This window comes from Rana temporaria, chromosome 4 (assembly GCF_905171775.1).
Source record: "Rana temporaria chromosome 4, aRanTem1.1, whole genome shotgun sequence".
Classification (NCBI taxonomy): Eukaryota; Metazoa; Chordata; class Amphibia; order Anura; family Ranidae; genus Rana; species Rana temporaria.
Window position 1 is genome coordinate 383235615 of NC_053492.1, and position 22368 is coordinate 383257982.

Below are 22368 nucleotides of genomic sequence, written 5' to 3' on the forward strand. Positions count from 1 at the left end.
GTGAAGAGGCAACCCAATTACAGAACACTTCCAGGGAGGGAAGCCGAATCCTAGTGCTGTAGTCATTACATGACTAGACATACTATACAAATAATACCGTTTAAAAATCACTTTACATACAAATACTCATTCATTACAAGCTTAGAAATGTACACTAAACTGTAATAACCTGTTAAACTGTGCTCATCATAAATGATGACCTTCTGGAGGAGACAACAAAAACAAATTGAGCCAGAGAAATAAATAAACTTAGCTGTGTCTTGTTACACCAGTTGGATCATGTTTAAAAATAAAAAAGGAAGATGGCACACATTGATCTGCACAGATCTGTCATCTACCTGCTCAAAACAGAACCAAAATACTACATCAGATGGCCCTTCCCAGCGAGGTTCCCTTCCATCAGTGCGCTCCATGATGTTGTCTGTAGCAGTGAAGTGTACAGTGGATCTGTACTATTCAGAGATAAGTAGCAGGTTGCTGAATAGCCAGCCCACTACACAAGTTTTACTTGCCTTCCATTTGTGATCCTCCACCATACTTCACCTGATGGAAGCCCTTTCCAAAATTCCTGAGTAGGTTAGGGTCAGCTCTGGGTCAAATGTACACTGGGTTAAAGTCTAACTCCACTTTTAATGGAAGTACACTTAAAGCGGAGTTCCCCCCCATGCCGGTGTCACATTTGGCACCTTTCAGGGGGGCGTGGGGTGCAGATACCTATATAATACAGGTAATTGCACCCACTTCCGGGCATAGACCCCCGCAGAATCTACGTCACTTCCCGTCCTCCCCACTGTCTTCTGGGAGACGCACAGGTCCCGGAACACAGCAGGGACCATTTGGATTGCGCAGCGTGACCCACACATGCTCAGTAGGGAACCAGGAAGTGAAGTCGCAAGGCTTCAATTCCTGATTCCCGTACCCAAGATGGCGGCGGCAGCATCCGAGGACCGAGCGACGGGTCGGCCTCGGGTGCCGACATCACGGGCGCCCAGGACAGGCAAGTATCCTTATTTTAAAAGTCAGCAGCTGCAGTATTTGTAGCTGTTGACTTTTTAAAAAAAATTAAATTAATTGGGGCGGACCTCTGCTTTAAGCAATTGATTGTAAGTGTTTGTTCCCAATTTGCAGAGTCTAAAAGGGGGGGGGTTAGGCTGGCCACAGACTGTTCGAATTTTGGCCAGCTCAACAGGGACCAGCCAAGATTCGAACTATCTATGGGTAAGCTGAATGTACCCAAGTTAATCAATCAACTTGGGTAAAACCAGCTAGTCTGATTTATAATGCGATTTTTGCCTGCCGCTATGAATTGCCAAGTTCTCCCAGCTGGGATGCCTCCCCCCCCCCCCCCCGGAAGAACACAAATCGCTCCACCGTAGGGATTAACTGTGTAGAAGGGGGAAATGGGCAGCTTTAGACTTTTAGGACTCTCTCCAAACATACAACAGCGCCAGGAGACCAAATCTTTGGGTATTTGCAAATACAGACCAGACCTTGCATGGGTGCACTTTTGTCTGATCCCGTCATCTCCCCATTGGTAAGTAACGCCACAAATCACACTGGGGCGCACGAGGAAGAATTTGGATTTGTGGAACCAAAAGAATTAAACTGAAAATATGTACAGAGGTTCCTGCTGTACAATTCAAAGACCAAGACAGGTATAGTTTAAGTATAAGGCTGGAAACCATGTTAAATGGACTGTAGTGCAAATCTGCAAAAGGTACTAAAAATGCATAAGTGTGAATCCATCCTAAAAGGGTCTGAGGAACGCATTTAAAAATGCAGCCAATATATACAGAGAGCCAAATGGGAAAGAGATTTCCCTGCAACATCTCTCATTTACATTGAAACTGACAGCATAAATGTATCAAGTCCTACTAGATAACATAAAAGCACAAATTGATGCAAAAAAATAAAATTTGCAAATTTTAGCCAGGTCCAATGACAAACATTACAGCTGTGGGGATTGCTGGGCGGGATCAAAAAAAGCTCTTGGCACCCAGCTCAGTTAAATTTGCCTGAAATATTCCTATTGTTCCTAAAAATGGTGTAGGTGAGATTTCCGGACAGTTATGGCACATGAACAGCCTTGAATAAATGAATGTCTGGGTGAATGGGTTGCCTTAATGCCAACCATAATATAGGTTTCCTTATGTTCTATGCATCAGACCTTTCAAGGAACACGAATGACATACGTTTTTAGGGTAAGCAAGAGTAAACCCAACTTGAGCAGGCATTAAACATTGTCCGCGTTTTGCGTTCCTGGTGCAGAATGTGTATTGTAGTCTTTCTGGTATCCACAGACAACACCCTTAAAAAAGGTATTGTAAAAGGTTACATTTATTTTTATAAGGAACATGTTATATTTACCTGCTCTGTGCAAGGGTTTTGCACAGAGCAGCCCTGATCCTCCTCTTTTGGGGTGCCCCAGCGGCACCCCTGGCTCCTCCTCTTCACTGGGTGCCCCCACAGAGAACAGTTTTCCATGGGGGCACCTGTGCAAGCACACTCCTGAGTCCAGCTGCTGCATCCAACACAGACAGCGAGACTTGGGCCCCGCCCAGTTTCGATGGATTTGATTGAAAGCAGTGGGAGTCAATTGCTTCCGCTGTTATGAATATAACCAATGAGTGTTGAGACAGCGGCTGGTGCACATCGCTGGAACGGATGGGCTTAGGTCAGGGCTTGACAAATTTGCTTGGAATCTAGGAGCCAGCTAAAAAAGTTAGGAGCCAGGTTTTTTAACAACAAAATTGATGGCACAGTAGTGACAATTGATGGCACAGTGGTTGCGTTAGGCATGTCACAGTGGTGACAATTGATGGCACAGTGGCTGCGTTTGATGGCATGGCACAGTGGTTACAATTGATTGCACAGTGGCTGCAAAGTGAACAATATCAATATGCCTGTGCCCTAACTCAGTGTTGCTAGTGTGAAACATAAGTGCAAAAATCCTATAAAATTATGGTTTTAAAATTATTGTCCTTTTGGCTTCTCTTTACCTTAAACCTTGCTGTTAGCGCTCTGCGAGATCATGTGCAGCCTCCGGACAGCTACTTTCCTGTGACTCCCCGTGGCAATGACTTGGTGGCACCGCCCCCTCAGAGAAATTCCCCAATCCCCGGGGCGAGAGGCAGCACGCCCGCAGCCTGTGCTCTCTGCTTGCATCATCCCCGACCCAGCACAGCCGATGGCAGCTCCATGACATTTATCCATCCTGCCAGGCCGGCAGGCAGGCAGCTTGCCTCACTCCAGCAGCCTCGATGCATAGGCCGCAAAGCCGCGGCCTCAATTAGCGGCACGACGCGATCGCGGGGATGCACAAGTGGGGGGGGGGGATGTGCGGCGACGCTCACAGGATACGCCAGCTCTGCTGCCATGGGCGCCAGGTCGATAATTCTAGGCGCAACGGCGACCTGGCGCCCGGAATTTGTCGAATACTGGCTTAGGTAATAAAAAAAATAAGTGGGGGGGGGGGGTGTCTGGGTTCAGCTGCAGCACAGAAGGTTTTTCACCTTAATGCATCAAGATGAAAAACCTGGAGAGACTTTACAATCCCTTTAAATGTTCCTTTGCATTAGTTTTCAGAAACGGACTCCAAATGCCGAGCTTGGTTCATTGATGCAAACAAAAAGAAAGGATCAGACTTCTTCTTGGAACGACAACTGAAGTATAAATATTTAATAAGGCCAAATGGATTGAATATAGCGGAGGAGCCACGATCCATATATATTTTACACATTCATATATGGAAACATACATGCTCTCACATTGAACCAACTAAATGTGACTAGAACCAGATACACATTATTAAGGCATCAATTGAAATAAAATATGTATACAAATTTGAAGACCTATTGCTAGTCATTCATAGGCTGCGGTATTTTATTGATGTTTCAGTTGATCTCTCAGAAAGAATTTTCTTAAAGCAAAAACTAAACTCTCTCAATCAGCATTAGCTATGGTATTTTAATCCTTATGTCGACATTAGTAAATGCTGTAGAGAGGAAGGTATATTATATTTACTTGCTTGAGGGCTGGTTCACACCACAAAAACACACTCCAGATCTGTTCCAGATGTGGTTCTGCATGCGCGTTTTTAATGCAAATTTTGATGCATTTCCGAATGCATTCTATGTGCATTTTTCATCTCCCCCCACTTAGTTTATGCTTTTTAGTGCATTTTTGATGCGTTTCAAATGCAGCATGTTCTACTTATTGTTCTGGAACTGAAACGTCCTGTGAACTATGCCATGGAAAACATATTACCTACTTTCATGAGAGAAAAAAAAAAAAAAAAAAAAAAAACGCACTGGCCCTTACTTTTTTGTTTTGCTTTAAATTTGTTCCATTTCTTTCTGGTCTAGAAGGAGGAGGGGCTCTTTCAGCTAATCACACCCCCCGCCTACATGCCCAAGCTAGGGGGAGATGGATTCCAGGAAGTAAAAGCTCCAAGACTCCTCTGCCCTTGCTGAAGATGGCTGCGGCCAAAAATGCTAGAGGGGTGTTTTTTCAAAGGGATTTCTCAACAAAAAGCATGGAAACATGGATGCAAAGCTGAGTTTACTTTGAATATTAACCACTTCACTACTGGCCCATAATCATTTGACGTCCACAGAGGGGATCTCCCATCTCTGAATAATGCCTGCAGCTAGAGGCATCATTCAGATATCATTCTTTCGTGATGGCGATTCTGTGCACGATAAGAATGATCATAGCGGCGGTTCCGCCGCTTGATCGTTCTTAATGGCGGTGGCAGGGGACATCGCCCACCTCCCGCTGCCATCCAGTGCTTCTCCGGGCTCTCCCGTGCCATCGGGGGCCCGTAGAAAGAATCGTCACGCCCGGGTACCTGGAAGTAAAAACAAAGCCGTGATTGCGGCTAGTAAGCATGAGATTGGTGAAATTTTTTCACGATCTCATGCTTTCCAGCCTGGAGGAGAGATGCGGGCTCTTATTGACCCCGTATCTCTCCATAAAGAAGACCTGGGATGTTTACATTCCTTGTAATAGGAATAAAAGTGAAAAAAAAAAAAAAAAAAAAAGAAGACGTGTAAAAAAATAAATAAGTAAAATAAAAAAAATAATATTTATTATATATATATATATATATATATATATATATATATATATATATATATATATATATATATATATATATATATATATATATATATATATATATATATATGCGCCCCTGTCCCCGGTAGTTCGCGCGCAGAAGCGAACGCACACGCAAGTCCCGCCCACATATGTAAACGCTGTTCAAACCACATATGTGAGGTATCGCCGCGTGCGTTAAGAGTGCCAGCAACAATTCTCGCACTAGACCTCCTCTGTAAATCTAAACTGGTAACCTGTAAACATTTTCCAAGTGCCGCCTATGGAGATTTTTAAGTACCGAAGTTTGGCGCCATTCCATGAGTGTGCGCAATTTTAAAGCGTGACATGTTAGGTATCTATTTACTCGGCGCAACATCATCTTTCATATTTTACAAAAAAATTGGGCTAACTTTACTGTTTTGTTATTTTTTAATTCATGAAACCATTTTTTCCCCCAAAAAAAGGGGTTTGAAAAATTATTGCGCAAATACTGTGCAATATAAAACGTTGCATTGACCGTCGTTTTATTCCCAAGGTGTCTGCTAAAAAAAATGTATATAATGTTTGGGGGTTCTGCGTAATTTCTAGCAAAACAATGATGATTTGTACATGTAGGAGAGAAGTGCCAGAATAGGCCCGGTATGGAGGTGGGTATAAAAGCCCGGTATTGAAGGGGTTATTAAACAGAGTTATTTGTGTTGCTCAGATACAGTTAAATTTTGCTTTAATTCGGACCCACATGTTAGTATCCGGACAGTACATGTGTAGAAGCTTTACTATAAACACATGTAGCAGATGCCCACAATGCCCACGACCCCGCCAAGCTTGCCAGAGAACTGTACACAGGCTTTCCAGCTTGAGTTAGGGAGAAAGCACCCATTGGTGTCTGCATAGGCTTTTTCAGTGGGAAGAATGTCCCCTTCATTGGTGGTCAGTGGGAAGAATGTCCCCTTCATTGGTGGTCAGTGGGAAGAATGTCCCCTTCATTGGTGGTCAGTGGGAAGAATGTCCCCTTCATTGGTGGTCAGTGAGAAGAATGTCCCCTTCATTGGTGGTCAGTGAGAAGAATGTCCCCTTCATTGGTGGTCAGTGAGAAGAATGTCCCCTTCATTGGTGGTCAGTGGGAAGAATGTCCCCTTACATTGGTGGTCAGTGGGAAGAATGTCCCCTTACATTGGTGGTCAGTGAGAAGAATGTCCCCTTACATTGGTGGTCAGTGAGAAGAATGTCCCCTTCATTGGTGGTCAGTGAGAAGAATGTCCCCTTCATTGGTGGTCAGTGGGAAGAATGTCCCCTTCATTGGTGGTCAGTGAGAAGAATGTCCCCTTCATTGGTGGTCAGTGAGAAGAATGTCCCCTTCATTGGTGGTCAGTGAGAAGAATGTCCCCTTCATTGGTGGTCAGTGAGAAGAATGTCCCCTTCATTGGTGGTCAGTGGGAAGAATGTCCCCTTACATTGGTGGTCAGTGGGAAGAATGTCCCCTTACATTGGTGGTCAGTGGGAAGAATGTCCCCTTACATTGGTGGTCAGTGGGAAGAATGTCCCCTTACATTGGTGGTCAGTGGGAAGAATGTCCCCTTACATTGGTGGTCAGTGGGAAGAATGTCCCCTTACATTGGTGGTCAGTGGGAAGAATGTCCCCTTACATTGGTGGTCAGTGGGAAGAATGTCCCCTTCATTGGTGGTCAGTGGGAAGAATGTCCCCTTACATTGGTGGTCAGTGGGAAGAATGTCCCCTTACATTGGTGGTCAGTGGGAAGAATGTCCCCTTCATTGGTGGTCAGTGGGAAGAATGTCCCCTTCATTGGTGGTCAGTGGGATATTGTCTTTGTAGTTTGGGTCACACAAATCATAAATAGCTGGGTGCTCACGGATAAATCTAATGATTTGCTCATTATCGAGGACGTCTCTTTTTTTTACCTGTTTGGAGCACATTGTTCCTGAGGGAATAACCAGGAAGTGAATGTGTGGTGGAAAAATGTGCTCGAGAGGGGCTACTATGCTGAAAGGATTGGGTGGGACAAGGGTTAAAAAGCTGCTTGTGCTTACAAAGTTGTACTGAAATCGTATCTATATCATTCAGGTACGATTTGCATGCTACTTGAGGGTTTAACATTGAGGTCTATGGACATCAACTCGCATGGAAGTTGGACCAAAGTAGTGCAGGGACTACTTTGAAGTCGGCACTACTTAAAGTCGTGCCAGTATGAATGGTGTTCATTGAAAATCATGGAGAATGACTTGTCATACGATTTTGCAGTACAAAATCGTGAGACAAGTCGTACAACTGTGAAAAGGGGACAAAAGGCAGTTACAGCAGCCAATCACAGAGACTGTACTGAACTGCAGGAAGAGCTGCAATGGATTCTGGGACATGCAGTTCCCTCACAAAATGGAACCATAGACTGCTATACAGAGAGAAACTACAAAGCCCTGAATGCTTTGCACAAAAAGGAGCTGAGGACTCTATTTTGTGTCCTGAGGGAATGTCAGTCACGATGAGGCAGTGAGAGAGACCAGACTTGAGGGAGAGATGCTGCCTCTCAGATGATCTCCCCGTGCAATCAGGCCTCCATATACTGTTACTGTCTGTCATCTTTCCACAGAAATATTGCAGTAAAGATAATTTCTGTGTTTAATCATAACGTGCGCAATTCTCATTGGTCATTTCACGTACACTATTGCCAGGTGTGCAAGAGGGGGCTGAGGCTTTTATTAGGGTTTAGAGGCAGAGTAACAGACTGAACAAAGCAGCTCCTACAGGGGTATCACTACACAGAGAAATTGTTAAAAGCTTTTATATTTCATTTCTTTTTTCATAATGAACATCAGACTAAGCTCGTCTGACCTGTACTACTTTGTCTCTTTCACCCTTGAAATTCCTAGCCCCTGAGATTTCTCTATTTAACCACTTGCTGACCAGCTCACGTACATTTACTGCGGCAGGTCGGCTCACCTGCGCAAACCGACATACCTGTACTCCTCCTACAAGCTTTAACCAGTGCTCGCCCGGAAACCGATAGAAGTCATCACATGACTGCTATACATTGGCGATGAGAAAGGGGTATTTACCAAAATAATTACATTTCTGTGTACTGTTGGAGACCAGATATCTGGAACATCGGATTGCAAGTGACGTGGTTAACGAGCGTTTCACAATACCAGCAATTATTTTTTTTAAATCCCGACTCGGTTTGCGAGTGTTGTCTCTCAAGACGAGCAGGATTCAAGCCTCTGCGGTGTGCAGTACCGCATTTGGCCAGAGGTGCGGGGGCACTGGTGACACTCAGAGCCGTTTGGAAATACTCAGTTGCGAGCCTTTCCGAAGACAGCCGATTGGTCTGAGTATTTCTGAGTCTCTCTGGCGCCCCCCCCCCACCTCTGGCCACATGCGGTTTTGCATGCATATAAGTCAATGTGGAGCGAATTATCTTCGTTTTCATTGACTTCTATGGCGAAGCTCGCTTTGATATGCAAGTGCTTTGGCTCGTAATCCAAGGTTCCAATGGAAAGTGAATGCAGGGTCCTGGGTTTAGTAACACTTTAAATCATTAGCAGGTCTCCAGCATCCCCAGTATACAATTTTACAAAAGTAGGCGCCAATTCACTACATGCACCTATGTGGTATTTACATCAAGGATAATGTAGCCATTATTACCAGACCCATACAGTACCCAACAGTACTGGACCCACGTCATCAGAACAGAAAGCAGAAAAGTATTGTGCTTTGGAGCAGATGGGACATTTCAGAACACTAAATGAGAGGACATTTGCTGGTCAATTTGTGATCACCATGGTGACTAGGATTTTATGAAAGAATACACAAGTGACAGATGCCTCTATTAAGCTTCTGGGAGCCTCATAAGAAACGATCTGTAACCTGCTGCACCAATATGTTTCTATGAGCAGTGTGTGTGGGACCTGCTAAGGGTAATGGTAAGCATTGCAAAACACTGACACCAAGAATAAACAGGTTTTTTTTTTTTTAAATATGTAAATGGCCTTTACTCGTAATCAGTCCATGAGTCAGAAATGATGTGAACATCCAATCATCAACATCATTTAACAAGCACAATAAAATATGCATACGTTTGCATTTCCTCAAGAGTAGACTGTAGGCATTATCCCATCAAATGCATTATGTGACCTCTTCTACATACAGCCAACTTTATCTTCTAAAACGTTTTTTAGGTTTAGTTTAGAATGGTGAGGGGTACTACTACGTCCCTGCTGGGGAGATTTACCCTCTCGATGTGTCCTAGCCACTTAAAGGGTCACTAAAGGAATTTTTTTTTGTTAGCTAAATAGCTTCCTTTACCTTACTGCAGTCCTGGTTTCATGTCCTCATTGTTCGTTTTTGCTTTGATGTTGCTGTAATTCCTCTCTGTTCTGGACACATCCTGGTTGCCTGTTTCCTGATAACCACAGTACTGGGAGATTTCTCACGGTGGTCACTAATCAAAGAGGTGTGATTACTGTGTGTAAAACAAAACTGGATTGGTGCTGAGGAGTTTTAGACAAAGTATCACTGACCTCTATTGGCTCTCTGGCTCTGTACATCAGAGAACCAGGAAACAACAGCAAAAACGAAACTACACTGCAGGCACATTATACGATTGTTTTTTTATCTATTTTTAATCATTTTTAAAAGGAATCAGTTAACTATTATGTCTCTATGCCCTGTAAACAGTCATTTCAGCTAAAAAAACTTTTTCCTTTAGTGACCCTTTAAGGCCCGCCAATGTACGTCGGCAGAATGGCACAGCTGGGCAAAAGAGTGTACAGGTACGTTCCCCTTAAGATCCCAGCCGGCGGCGCGCTCGAGACCCGGTCCTTAACTCCGGGACCGCGCCCATGGGACCCGATTGCTGCCGCTGTCCCGCAATCGGGTCACAGAGCTGAAGAACGAGGAGAGGCAGGTGTAAAACAAACCTTTCCCGTTCTTCCTAGTGGCAGTGTCAGGGATCGTCTGTTCCTTGTCATCGGGAAGGACGATCAGTGACGTGTCACTCCAGGCCACGCTGCAGTAAGAATCACACACTAGGGCACACTTAACCCCTACAGCGCCACCTAGTGGTTAACCCCCTTCACTGCCAGTGTAATTTTCACAGTAATCAGTGCATTTTTATAGCACTGGTCGCTGTAAAAATGACAATGGTCCCAAAAATGTGTCAAAAGTGTCCGATGTGTCCGCCATAATTGTGCAATAAAAATTGCTGATCGTCGCCATTACTAGTAAAAAAAAAAATATATATATATATATATATATATATATATATATATATATATATATATATATATATATATATATCTATATATCGTTATAAAGTTATAGCGTCTACAAAATAGGGTATAGTTTTATGGCATTTTTATAAATATATATATATATATATATATATATATATATATATATATATATATATATAGATATTTTTTTTTTTTTTTTTTTTATTAATAAAAATGCCATAAAACTATCCCCTATTTTGTAGACGCTATAACTTTTGCACAGACCGATCAATAAACGCTTATTGGGATTTTTTTTTTTTTTACCAAAAATATGTAGAAGAATACGTATCGGCCTAAACTGAGGGAAAAAAATGTTTTATATATATTTTGGGGATATTTGATATAGCAAAAATTAAAAAATATTGCATTTTTTTCAAAATTGACGCTCTATTTTTGTTTAGAACGCAAAAAATAAAAAACGCTGTTTGGGAGCCCTGCGCAATTGTCAGTTAAAGCGACGCAGTGCCGAATCGCAAAAAGTGGCCTGGTCCTTTAGCTACAAAATGGTCCGGGGCTGAAGTGGCTAGAGAACACTGTCCAGCGAGTTGTCACCAGAACAAGAAGGAGACGTCTTCCAATAGGAACACTTGTTCCAGTAACATTTCCCTCACCTTGGTATCATGTCCGTTCACTCTCTGTTGGATCTAAAAAGAATGGGAATGTTCCCAATGGGACACAGATGACACAAAACCAGAGGGTTTAACAATTCTGCCCTGTATCAAAAACTGCTCAAATTGTCACCTCCTCCCTGGACAACCAATCATGGTCTGGTGACAAAACACTTCATCTGAGTCACACTGGTGTAAACACCACTGGCAGCACAGGCACAATAGAGAACTATAATTAATAATAGGATGCCCATACTTTATTTGTATCAGGCCTCCTTCATACAGGTATACTAAAGCATTCACCCATGTGTGGGCCGTGCATTGCCGGATTGGTTGGTTTGTTTTTTCACAGGGTTTACAACCGCTTTATGACTTTTAATGCATCATCTATGGAGGATTTGGGGTACCACAGTTTGAGAGTCTACAGGTGTGTGCAATTTTCAGACTTGGCATGTTTGGGATCCATTTACTCCATGCACCTTTTATATTTATATTTTACCAACAAAATTAATTGGCTATAATATTGTGTTGCACTAAAATACACTTTAAGCCCCATACACATGATCTGAAAAATGCCGCTTTCAAAGCAATCGTACGATAATCGGATCGTTAGTACAGAGCGTTTAAGAGGCGATCATGACAGGTTATCCAATATTATTCTATCGGACAAGCGTGGAAATTTTTTCGTACGATGCCAGATCGTACGATTTTCGTTTAAACAGTACATCTGTCATTCGAAAATGCAATACGAATGCATTACAACACATGACATCACTTCCGAATTTTTATTCTGTCGTAGGAGAATTTTTGGGACTTTAGTAAACTCTTCCGATTCGATCTGAGATTAGCATTAAAAAAAAAAAAAAAAATATGGACAATATCGATAATCTCATCGTGTGTACCGGACATTAGTGTACTTTTTCCTGAAAATATGCATTTGATAATTAACTGTGCAAATATTGTGCAACAATTAAAATTGCAAGTACCACCATTTTATTCTCCAGGATCTCTGGATTCAGAAAATATGGTTTCAGTCATTTCTAACACAAAGAAATAAATAATGCAGGTTTTAATAAGTGTGCAAATGTTTTTTTCAAATTTGCTCTGGTAGACAAGTGGTTAAAATTGTGGAGGGGGAAGGGATGGAGGGATAGGAGGGGGATGGAGGGATGGGTGGAGGAATAGGAGGGGGATAGAGGGATGGGTGGAGGAATAGGAGGGGGATAGAGGGATGGGTGGAGGAATAGGAGGGGGATAGAGGGATGGGTGGAGGATGAGGAAGAGGAAGGGGATGGAGGGAGGAAGAGGAAGGGGATGGAGGGAGGAAGAGGAAGGGGATGGAGGGAGGAAGGGGATGGAGGGAAGGAAGGGGAAGGGGATGGAGGGAAGGATGATGGGAAGGATGATGGGAAGGATGAGGAGGATGATGGGAAGGAAGGAAGGAAGGAAGGAAGGAAGATGATGATGATGGGATGGAGGAAAGGAAGGGATGGAGGGAAGGGATGGAGGAAAGGGAGGGAGGAGGAGGATGATGGGAGGGAGGGAGGGAGGAGGATGATGGGAGGGAGGGAGGGAGGGAGGAGGATGATGGGATGGAGGAAAGGAAGGGAGGGAGGAGGAGGAGGAGGAGGAGGAGGAGGAGGAGGAGGAGGAGGAGGAGGAGGAGGAGGAGGATGATGATGGAATGGAGGAAAGGAAGGAAGGAAGGGAGGGAGGAGGAGGATGATGGGATGGTATGGAGGGAAGGAAGGAAGGGAGAGGATGATGGGATGGTATGGAGGGAAGGAAGGAAGGGAGAGGATGATGGGATGGTATGGAGGGAAGGAAGGAAGGGAGAGGATGATGGGATGGTATGGAGGGAAGGAAGGAAGGGAGAGGAGGATGGGGGGAAGGAGGGAAGGAAGGAAGGGAGGGAGAGGAGGATGATGGGATGGAGGAAAGGAAGGAAGGAAGGGGAAGAGGAAGAGGAAGAGGAAGAGGAAGAGGAAGAGGAAGAGGAAGAGGAAGAGGAAGAGGAAGAGGAAGAGGAAGAGGAAGAGGAAGAGGAAGAGGAAGAGGAGGAGGAGGAGGAGGAGGAGGAGGAGGAGGAGGAGGAGGAGGAGGATGATGATGATGGGATGGAGGGGAGGGAGGAAGGAAGGAAGGAAGAAAGAAAGGAAAGAAATAAAGGAAATAAAGGAAAGAAAGAAAGGAAAGGAAGGAAGGGAGAGGAGGATGGGATGGAGGAAAGAAAGAAAGAAAGAAAGAAAGAAAGAAAGAAAGAAAGAAAGAAAGAAAGAAAGAAAGATGGGATGGAGGAAAGAAAGAAAGAAAGAAAGAAAGAAAGAAAGAAAAAGAAAGAAGAGGAGGATGATGGGATGGAGGGAAGGAAGGCGAAAGGAAGGAAGGAAGAGGATGATGGGATGGAGGATGATGAGGAGGATGGGATGGAGGAAAGGAAGGAAGAGGAGGATGATGGAGGAAAGGAAGGAAGAGGAGGATGATGGAGGGAAGGAAGGAAGGAAAGGAAGAGAAGGAAGAGAAGGAAGAGAAGGAAGAGAAGGAAGAGAAGGAAGGAAGGAAAAAGGAAAGGAAGAGGATGATGGGATGGAGGAGATGAGGAGGATTGGATGGAAGGGAGGGAGGGAGGAGGATGGGAAGGGAGGGAGGAGGATGGGGATGGAAGGGAGGGAGGAGGATGGGGATGGAAGGAAGGATGGGATGGAGGGAAGGATTAAAAGAGAACACTTAGACCCCTTTCACACTGAAGCATTTTTACAGCGTTTTACCATTAAAAATAGCGATATTAAAACGCTCTCCACGCATCTCAATGGAAACTTTCACACTGAGTCCTGCAAGAAGCATCTTTGGAGCAGCTTTTGGGCGCTGAAAAAAAAAACGCTCCAAAAAAACACCCCTTTCTATTGAAATGAATTGAAAGCGCTGTAACAACGTCTTACCCTTTCACACTGAGGCACTGCAAAAAACGCCCTAAAACGTTAGGGTCTTAGCGGTGCTTTACCAGCGTTTATTGAGCGCCCGAAAAACGCCCCAGTGTGAAAGGGGCCTTAGATGCAAGGTCCTCCCTCACTACTCGCAGCATCTCTGCCATGGTACAGATAGACTACAGCAATACTCCCCATCATACGGCAGTAGAAGCCCACTACACTTTAGAATCCTCTACATAAAGGCCCGGCTTCCACTGAAGAACTTGTACAGCCAATCAGCTCCTCCAATACATGAACACCTAATAACTTCAAATTATAAAAAAGGGATTTACTAAGCCTGGAGCTGCTATTCATAAGAACCAATAAGCTTCTAGCTTCAGGTTGTGCAGCTGAGCTTTGAAAATGAAAGCTAGATGCTGATTGGTTGCCATGCACAGCTGCTCCAGATTCTGAGTGTCATTCAGAAAAGAACGTTGTCACCCATCTCTATGACCAGTGACAGTACTGAAAGCCATCATTACTAGGACCCCATATACACATGCCTGCTGTCACTCACCTATACCGTAGCAGTGTCGTTATCCAGCCCTCATGACAGAACAGCCCCGGCTCCCTATTCCGGGCTCTCCGCTCCCTCAGCAGCCAACCAACACAACAAAGATGAGGCCACCGACACGTCACGTGTCCAGCCCGGGGAGACGTCACCGCATAGAGGCGGGGTGTGCAGGCACCGCACGGCATGCTGGGTAGGGACAGGTGGAAGTCAGCGGACGCTGTGTCGGTGTGCTGTGTCCTCCGAGCTGACGTCATGTTTCCCGTGGAATAGATGATGCAGGGCATTGTATAGAGTGCTCGGGTGTAATGATAGCCATACACGGTGCGAGACGTAGCGAATGGCCTGTTCACCTGGATGATTGAATAAACAGTGATGGCGAACCTTGGAACCCCAGATGTTTTGGAACTACATTTCCCATGATGCTCAGCTACACTGCAGAGTGCATGAGCACCATGGGAAATGTAGTTCCAAAACATCTGGGGTGCCAAGGTTCACCATCACTGGCATAGAACATTGACCGAGCAAGATGAAAATGGCGCAGCTAATGTATGCTGATAATTCCATTCAACTCCGCAGGCTGCTGATTGTGGCAGCAGGAACAGGATCGACCATAAAAAAAATTTAAGGGCTAGAAAACCGCCACGGTGGACCCTGTATGTTTATTTTTCTGCCACACACCTGATACTGGAGTCAAGCCATCAGACAGTTCTAAATCAGCGGTCATGCTATCAGACAAGGGGCTGGATTCAGGTACCTTTGCGCTTTTTTTGCGGAGGCGCAGGGCAACGTTTTTGCCCTGCGCCCCCGCAAATTTACTGCGCTACCCGCGATTCACGGAGCAGTAGCTCTGTAAATTGCGTGTGCGCTCTTTAAAATTGCCCGGCGTAAGCGCGCGCAATTTAAATAATCCCGTAGGGGGCGGGAATCATTTAAATTAGGCGCGTTCCCGCGGCGATCGTAGAGCGCATGCTCCATCGGGAAACTTTCCCGACGTGCATTGCGGCAAATGACGTCGCAAGGACGTCATTTGCTTCAAAGTGAACGTGAATGGCATCCAGCGCCATTCACGAATCACTTACGCAAACTACGTAAAATTCAAATTTTGCGATGCGGGAACGACGGGTATACGTAACATTGGCTGCCCCTGCTAATAGCAGGGGCAGCCTTACGCGAAAGACGCCATACGGAAACAACGTAAACTGCGTATGCAGGGCTCGCGCAACGTTGTGAATCGGCGTTAGTATGCAATTCAGTCGGCGTAACGAGGTTCCTGAATCAGGAGCATTCGTTACGCCGGGGCAAGTAAGCAATTGCGCCTGTGTAACTATGGTTACACAGGCGCAATTGCTTCTTGAATCCAGCCCAAGGTTTTTTAGTTGGCTATACAACACAGGAAAACTAGATATAATATAATATATAAAATAATGATTACACAGAGTTGTCACACATACACACCCCCCTATCTAACATTTACAATACGGTATGTGGAAATTTAAAGATACAGAGCCCCAAATACCAACCTATTGGTTACATAGGGTATTGTTTACAATATTTCAAAATGGGTTTAAAACTCCCATTCTCCCATTGGACCAATAAGTTTACAATGCAGATGTGTCATACACCCCCCCCCCCCCCCCTCTATCATATCTTATAAAACTATCATTTTACTGTGGAAATTTAAAGATACAGAGCCCCAAATACCAACCTATTGGTTACATAGGGATATTTTTGTATTTGGGGGCTCTGTAGCTTTAAATTTCCACAGTAAAATGATACAGTTTTATAAGATATGATAGAGGGGGGTGTATGACACATCTGCATTGTAAACGTATTGGTCCAATGGGAGAATTTGTTTTAAACCCATTTTGAAATATTGGAAAAAATGTCCCTATGTAACCAATGGGTTGATATTTGGGGCTCTGTACCTTTAAATTTCCACAGTAAAATTATACCGTATTGTAAGATATCATAAAGGGGGGGGTGTATGACACATCTGCATTGTAAACGTATTGTTCCAATGGGGGAATTTGTTTTTAAACAATTTTAAAGCGTTACAAAAATATCCCTATGTAACCAATAGGTTGGTATTTGGGGCTCTGTATCTTTAAATTTCCACATCTGCATCGTAAACGTATTGGTCCAATGGGAGATTTTTTTTTTTAAACCCATTTAGAAATATTGGAAAAAATATCCCTATGTAACCAATGGGCTGATATTTGGGGCTCTGTACCTTTAAATTTCCACAGTAAAATGATACCGTATTGTAAGATATCAGGGGAGAAATGCCTGACCGTCTGTTCATACAATGTATGAACAGCGAGCTGTCATTTCCCCTAGTCAGTCCTACCCCCCCCCCCTTCAGTTAGAACACACCCAGGGAACATAATTAACCCCTTCCCTGCCAGTGACATTTTTACAGTAATCAATGCATTTTTATAGCACTGATCGCTATAAAAATGGCAATGGTCCCAAAAATGTGTCAAAAGTGTCCGTCATAAGGTCGCAGCACGAATACGATCGCCGCCATTACTAGTAAAAAAAAAATATATTAATAAAAATGCCATAAAACTATTCCCTATTTTGTAGACGCTATAATTTTTGCGCAAACCAATCAATAAACGGTTATTGCGATTTTTTTTTTACGAAAAATATGTAAAAGAATATGTATTGGCCTAAACTGAGGAAAAAAATCGTTTTTTTTATATATTTTTGACGGATATTTATTACAGCAAAATGTAAAAAATATTCATTTTTTTCAAAATTGTCACTCTATTTTTGTTTATAGCGCAAAAAATAAAAACCACAGAGGTGATCAAATACCACCAAAAGAAAGCTCTATTGGTGGGGAAAAAAAGGACCCCAATTTTGTTTGGGAGATACGTCGCACGACCGCGCAATTGTCAGTTCAAGAGACGAAGTGCCGAATAGCAAAAAGTGGCCCGGTCATTGACCAGCAAAATGGTCTGAGGCTGAAATGGTTAAAAAAAAGGCTTTTTATTGAGCCAGTAGAGTGACTGTTGCTGTGTGCCTGGCTGCCATTACACTAGTTTGGGTAAGAAGCCTGGAACAAATCAGCAGTCCTTTTCAGGGGTGAGCGTTACTACTGTATTCAAATGAATACACATTAACGTGTAAAAAAAAATAAAAAAAATGCTCTGCATGTTTGCCGTCTTATATGTGAACTTAGCCTAAGTAGGTTAGAAGAGGCAAAAATCTCTGCACAGTTTTGGAATAGGCGACAATTACCAGCTTCACTCTATAAAAGTCTGGCAAGTGTATATGCAGGGACATACCTGTTGTAACCAGAGACTGGAAATAGATGTGAACTCAGAGGCGTTGCTAGGGGGGTGTGGGGGGTGCGGGCCGCCCGGGTGACACCCGCTAGAGGGGTGACACCATCCCGATTTTTTTTTTTTTTTTTAGGCTGACATGTGGGGGGGGGGGGCGACTCCCCCCCTGCGACTGCAGCGATGAGCGCCGCGGAATTGGAGTGCCGAGCGCCACGGTACAAGAGGAGGGGGGGTTGCGGGGTGACACCGCAGCACCATCCATCCCCTCCTCTCACAGCCACGGGCTGTTAGCGGTGGTCGGCAGTCGGCACACAGGCACAGCCCACTCCTCTCTGTTTGTGTGTACAGAGGGGGAGGGGCCGAGGGGAACTTCTGTCCATGTGCCGTGGCGCTGCATGCGATGATCTGAGGTACTGAATGGGGAGGGGGGGTGTTTGCACCTGGGGGGATTTCACTGAAGGGGTGGGGGGGATGTACTAAGGGGGTGTTTGCACTGAGGGGGTTTTCACTAAGGGGGGTTTGCACTAAGGGGGGGTGTTTGCACTGGGGGGTTGCACCGAGGGGGTTTGCACTGAGGGGGGGTTGCACTGAGGGGGGGTATCTGCACTGAGGGGGTGTCTGCACTGAAGGGGGGTCTGTTTAACATGCAGGGGTCCAGAGGTGCAGGTGGCTGTGTAATGTAAAAGGGGTGCAGTGATGCAGGGTGCTGTGTAATGTAAAGGGGTGCAAAGGGCTGTGTAGTGTAAAAGGGTCCAGAGGTGCAGGAGGCTATGTGATGTAAAGGGGTGCAGAGGTGCAGACGGCTGTGTAATGTAAAAGGGGTGCAGTGATGCAGGGTGCTGTGTAATGTAAAGGGGTCCAGAGGTGCAGGGGGCTATGTGATGTAAAGGGGTCCAGTGGTGCAGGGGGCTGTGGAATGTAAAAGGGTCCAGAGGTGCAGGGGGCTATGTGATGCAAAGGGGTCCAGTGATGCAGGGTACTGTGTAATTTTAAAGGGGTCCAGTGATGCAGGGGGCTGTTTAATGTAAAGGGGTCCAGTGGTGCAGGGTGCTGTGTAATGTAAAGGGGTCCAGTGATGCAGGGTGCTGTGTAATGTAAAGGGGTCCAGAGGTGCAGGGTGCTGTGTAATGTAAAGGGGTGCAGGGGGCTATGTGATGTAAAGGGGTCCAGTGGTGCAGGGGCTGTGTAATGTAAAGAGGTGCAGGGTGCTGTGTAATGTAAAGGGGCCCAGAGGTGCAGGGTGCTGTGTAATGTAAAAGGGTCCAGAGGTGAAGGGGGCTGTGAGATGTAAAGGGGTCCAGTGATGCAGGGTGCTGTGTAATTTTAAAGGGGTCCAGTGATGCAGGGTACTGTGTAATTTTAAAGGGGTCCAGTGATGCAGGGGGCTGTGTAATGTAAAGAGGTCCAGAGGTGCAGGGTGCTGTGTAATGTAAAGGGGTCCAGAGGTGAAGGGGGCTGTGAGATGTAAAGGGGTCCAGTGATGCAGGGGGCTATGTGATGTAAAGGGGTCCAGTGGTGCAGGGGCTGTGTAATGTAAAGAGGTGCAGGGTGCTGTGTAATGTAAAGGGGCCCAGAGGTGCAGGGTGCTGTGTAATGTAAAAGGGTCCAGAGGTGAAGGGGGCTGTGAGATGTAAAGGGGTCCAGTGATGCAGGTTGCTGTGTAATTTTAAAGGGGTCCAGTGATGCAGGGTACTGTGTAATTTTAAAGGGGTCCAGTGATGCAGGGGGCTGTGTAATGTAAAGAGGTCCAGAGGTGCAGGGTGCTGTGTAATGTAAAGGGGTCCAGAGGTGAAGGGGGCTGTGAGATGTAAAGGGGTCCAGTGATGCAGGGGGCTGTGTAATGTAAAGGGGTCCAGTGATGCAGGGTGCTGTGTAATGTAAAGTGGTCCAGAGGTGTAGTTGTGGAGAGGGGTACACAGTAGTAACAAAAAGATATTGAAGGATGCAGAGGTATGCAGGGGGCACAGTGGGGTGTTTTTACATTTTAACATGAGGGTGCCAGATATTGGATCCGCCCCGGGTGCCAAATGCTCTAGGTACGCCCCTGGCCTATAGGCTCCTGCGATGTGAATTCCGGTTCTGGAGAAAGAGAGGTGGGGGAGGGGACAAAGAAAAATGGAGAGAAAGAAGAAGGGATAGAACGAACAAGAAAGATGGAAAGGGAGAGAGAGAAAAGGGGAAGAAAGGAGAACAGAGAGCAAACAGTAGGGTAAAAAATATTTGAAAAATGTTATTGGGGGGTGACACCATATTTTACCGCACCAGGTGACACCAACCCTAGTGACGCCACTGTGTGAACTTCTATGGCTAATGTCGCGTACACACGACCGTTTTTTATGACGTGGAAAATACAATTTTTTAAATTGGTCATTAAAGTGGAGTTTCCATCCCAACATTTTTTTTCGTTATTGTGCTCATTAGACCTAAAAAAAGAAAACATTTTTTTTTTTTTTTTTACTCACCTGGAAATGCCTGTTGCTATGCGGTCCCACAAAATCTGCCTTCGGAATCACCTAGGATTCTGACATCATCTCCCTCGGCTCCTCAGCACGCTAATGCTCCTGGGCAATGTGTGTCATCATTTCCCAGGATGCAGTGCGCTTCCCCATTATCACTCCCCATCCAAGACTTCCAGGAAGTAAGTGCTTGTGGGCTTCACAATGCCCACAAGCAAAATGAAAACGGTGTAGACATAGTTTTATAAACTATCTTTTTTGAAAAACTATGCGGAGCGGCGGCGGATTTTAAAATAGTAAGTGACTGGATTTATATTATAAAAATGCATGATGAAAGGACATACATATAAAAAATGCTAATTGTGGTTGGAAGCCCGCTTTAAAAACGATCGTGTGTAGGCTCCAGAGCGTTTTTCTCGACGTGAAACATGCTCAAATTTTTCTCTGCGTTTTTCACATTGTCGTTTTTCACGTCATGAAAAACGGTCGTGTGTAGGCTTTAATGACGGGGAAAAAACACACATGCTCAGAAGCAAGTTATGAGACGGGTGTACTCGTTCTGGTAAAACTAGCGTTCGTAATGGAGATAGCACATTCGTCTCGCTGTAACAGACTGCAAAGCACGAAGACTGAAAAGCGCGAATAGTCTCTCACCAAACTTTTACTAACACGAAATCAGCAAAAGCAGCCCAAAGGGTGGCGCCATCCGAATGGAACTTCCCCTTTATAGTGCCATCGTACGTGTTGTACGTCAACGCGCTTTGCGCAAGCATTTTTTTTCACGATCGTGTGTATGCAAGGCAGGCTTGACAAGAATCACATCAATAAAAACTTCGTTTTTTTAGGACATTAAAAATGGTCGTGTGTACGCGGCTTTAACAATTCACAATACAGAGTATTTGTTTAGAAGAGCAATACACAAAAGGCTAGATTTAGCAAGAATTTACGCCGGCGTATCTATAGATATGCCGCGTAAATTCAAAGCTGCGCCGGCGTATCTTCTTTCTGTATTCAGAAAGCAAGATACGCCGAAATTAGGCTAAGATCCGACTGGCGTAAGTCTCTTACGCCGTCGTATCTTAGGGTGCATTTTTACGCTGGCCGCTAGGTGGCGCTTCCGTCGATTTCAGCGTAGAATATGCAAATTAGCTGGATACGCCGATTTTAGAAACGTACGTGCGCCCGGCGCATTTTTTTACGTCGTTTACGTTAGGCTTTTTCCGGCGTAAGGTTACTCCTGGGTCTATGAGGCGTCTGCAATGTTAAGTATGGACGTCGTTCCCGCGTTAAATTTTGAAACTTTTACGCCGTTTGCGTAAGTCGTTCGCGAATAGGGCTGTACGTAAGTTACGTTCACGTCTAAAGCATTGACGATTTGCGGCGGAATTTCGAGCATGCGCACTGGGATTCTTTTACGATCGGCGCATGCGCCGTTCGTAAAAAAAGTCAAATACGTGGGGTCACACTAAATTTAGTTAAAACACGCCCACATCATCCAAATTTGAATTTGGCGGGCTTACGCCGGAGCACATACGTTACGCCGCTGTAACTTAGGGCGCAAGTTCTTTCAGAATAGTGTTGCTCACGAATATTCGTATTGCGAATATTCGGCTCGAATATGGCATATTCGAATATTCGCGATATATTTCGAATTTCGCGGTGAATATTCGCTATTCCGAATATTCAAATTTTTTCAATTTTATTTTTAGAACAGATCACATCCTAGAGATCTCCATCGACGTCTAAAAGCATTGCTGGTATGATTAGAGACCTTGGGCCAAGTAGCTGAAGCGATCATTTTATCTTGCCGAAAAATCGCAACGCGATTATTCGGCAATCGGAATATCGCGCGATTATTTTCTCCGCCCTTCTTTTGCATCAGAGCCAATCAGAGTGCTCCTACCGCAGTTGTCGAAATTCCGCAATAAATATCGCATTCGCATTTTGCGAAATTTCGATAAAATATCAGGAATATTCGATTTCATAATGAGCCAATCAGAGTGCTCCTACCGCAGTTGTCGAAATTCCGCAATCAATTTCGCATTCGCATTTTGCGAAATTTCGATAAAATATCACAAATATTCTGAGCCAATCAGAGGGCTCCTACCGCAGTTGTCGAAATTCCGCAATAAATATCGCATTCGCATT

The 22368-nt window shown here is 44.7% G+C and overlaps 1 protein-coding gene across 1 annotated transcript in view; it reads right to left on the bottom strand.

The window, feature by feature from the left end:
* The window catches only part of CNST (consortin, connexin sorting protein), a 147205-nt gene extending 132462 nt beyond the window's left edge, over positions 1–14743 (bottom strand). Inside the window, exon 1 of the mRNA XM_040351059.1 lies at positions 14478–14743. Within this exon, the coding sequence (XP_040206993.1) occupies positions 14478–14728 (251 nt within the window). The 5' untranslated portion in view covers positions 14729–14743. The remainder of the gene's footprint in view (positions 1–14477) is intronic.
* Between the last annotated feature and the right edge of the window lie 7625 nt (positions 14744–22368).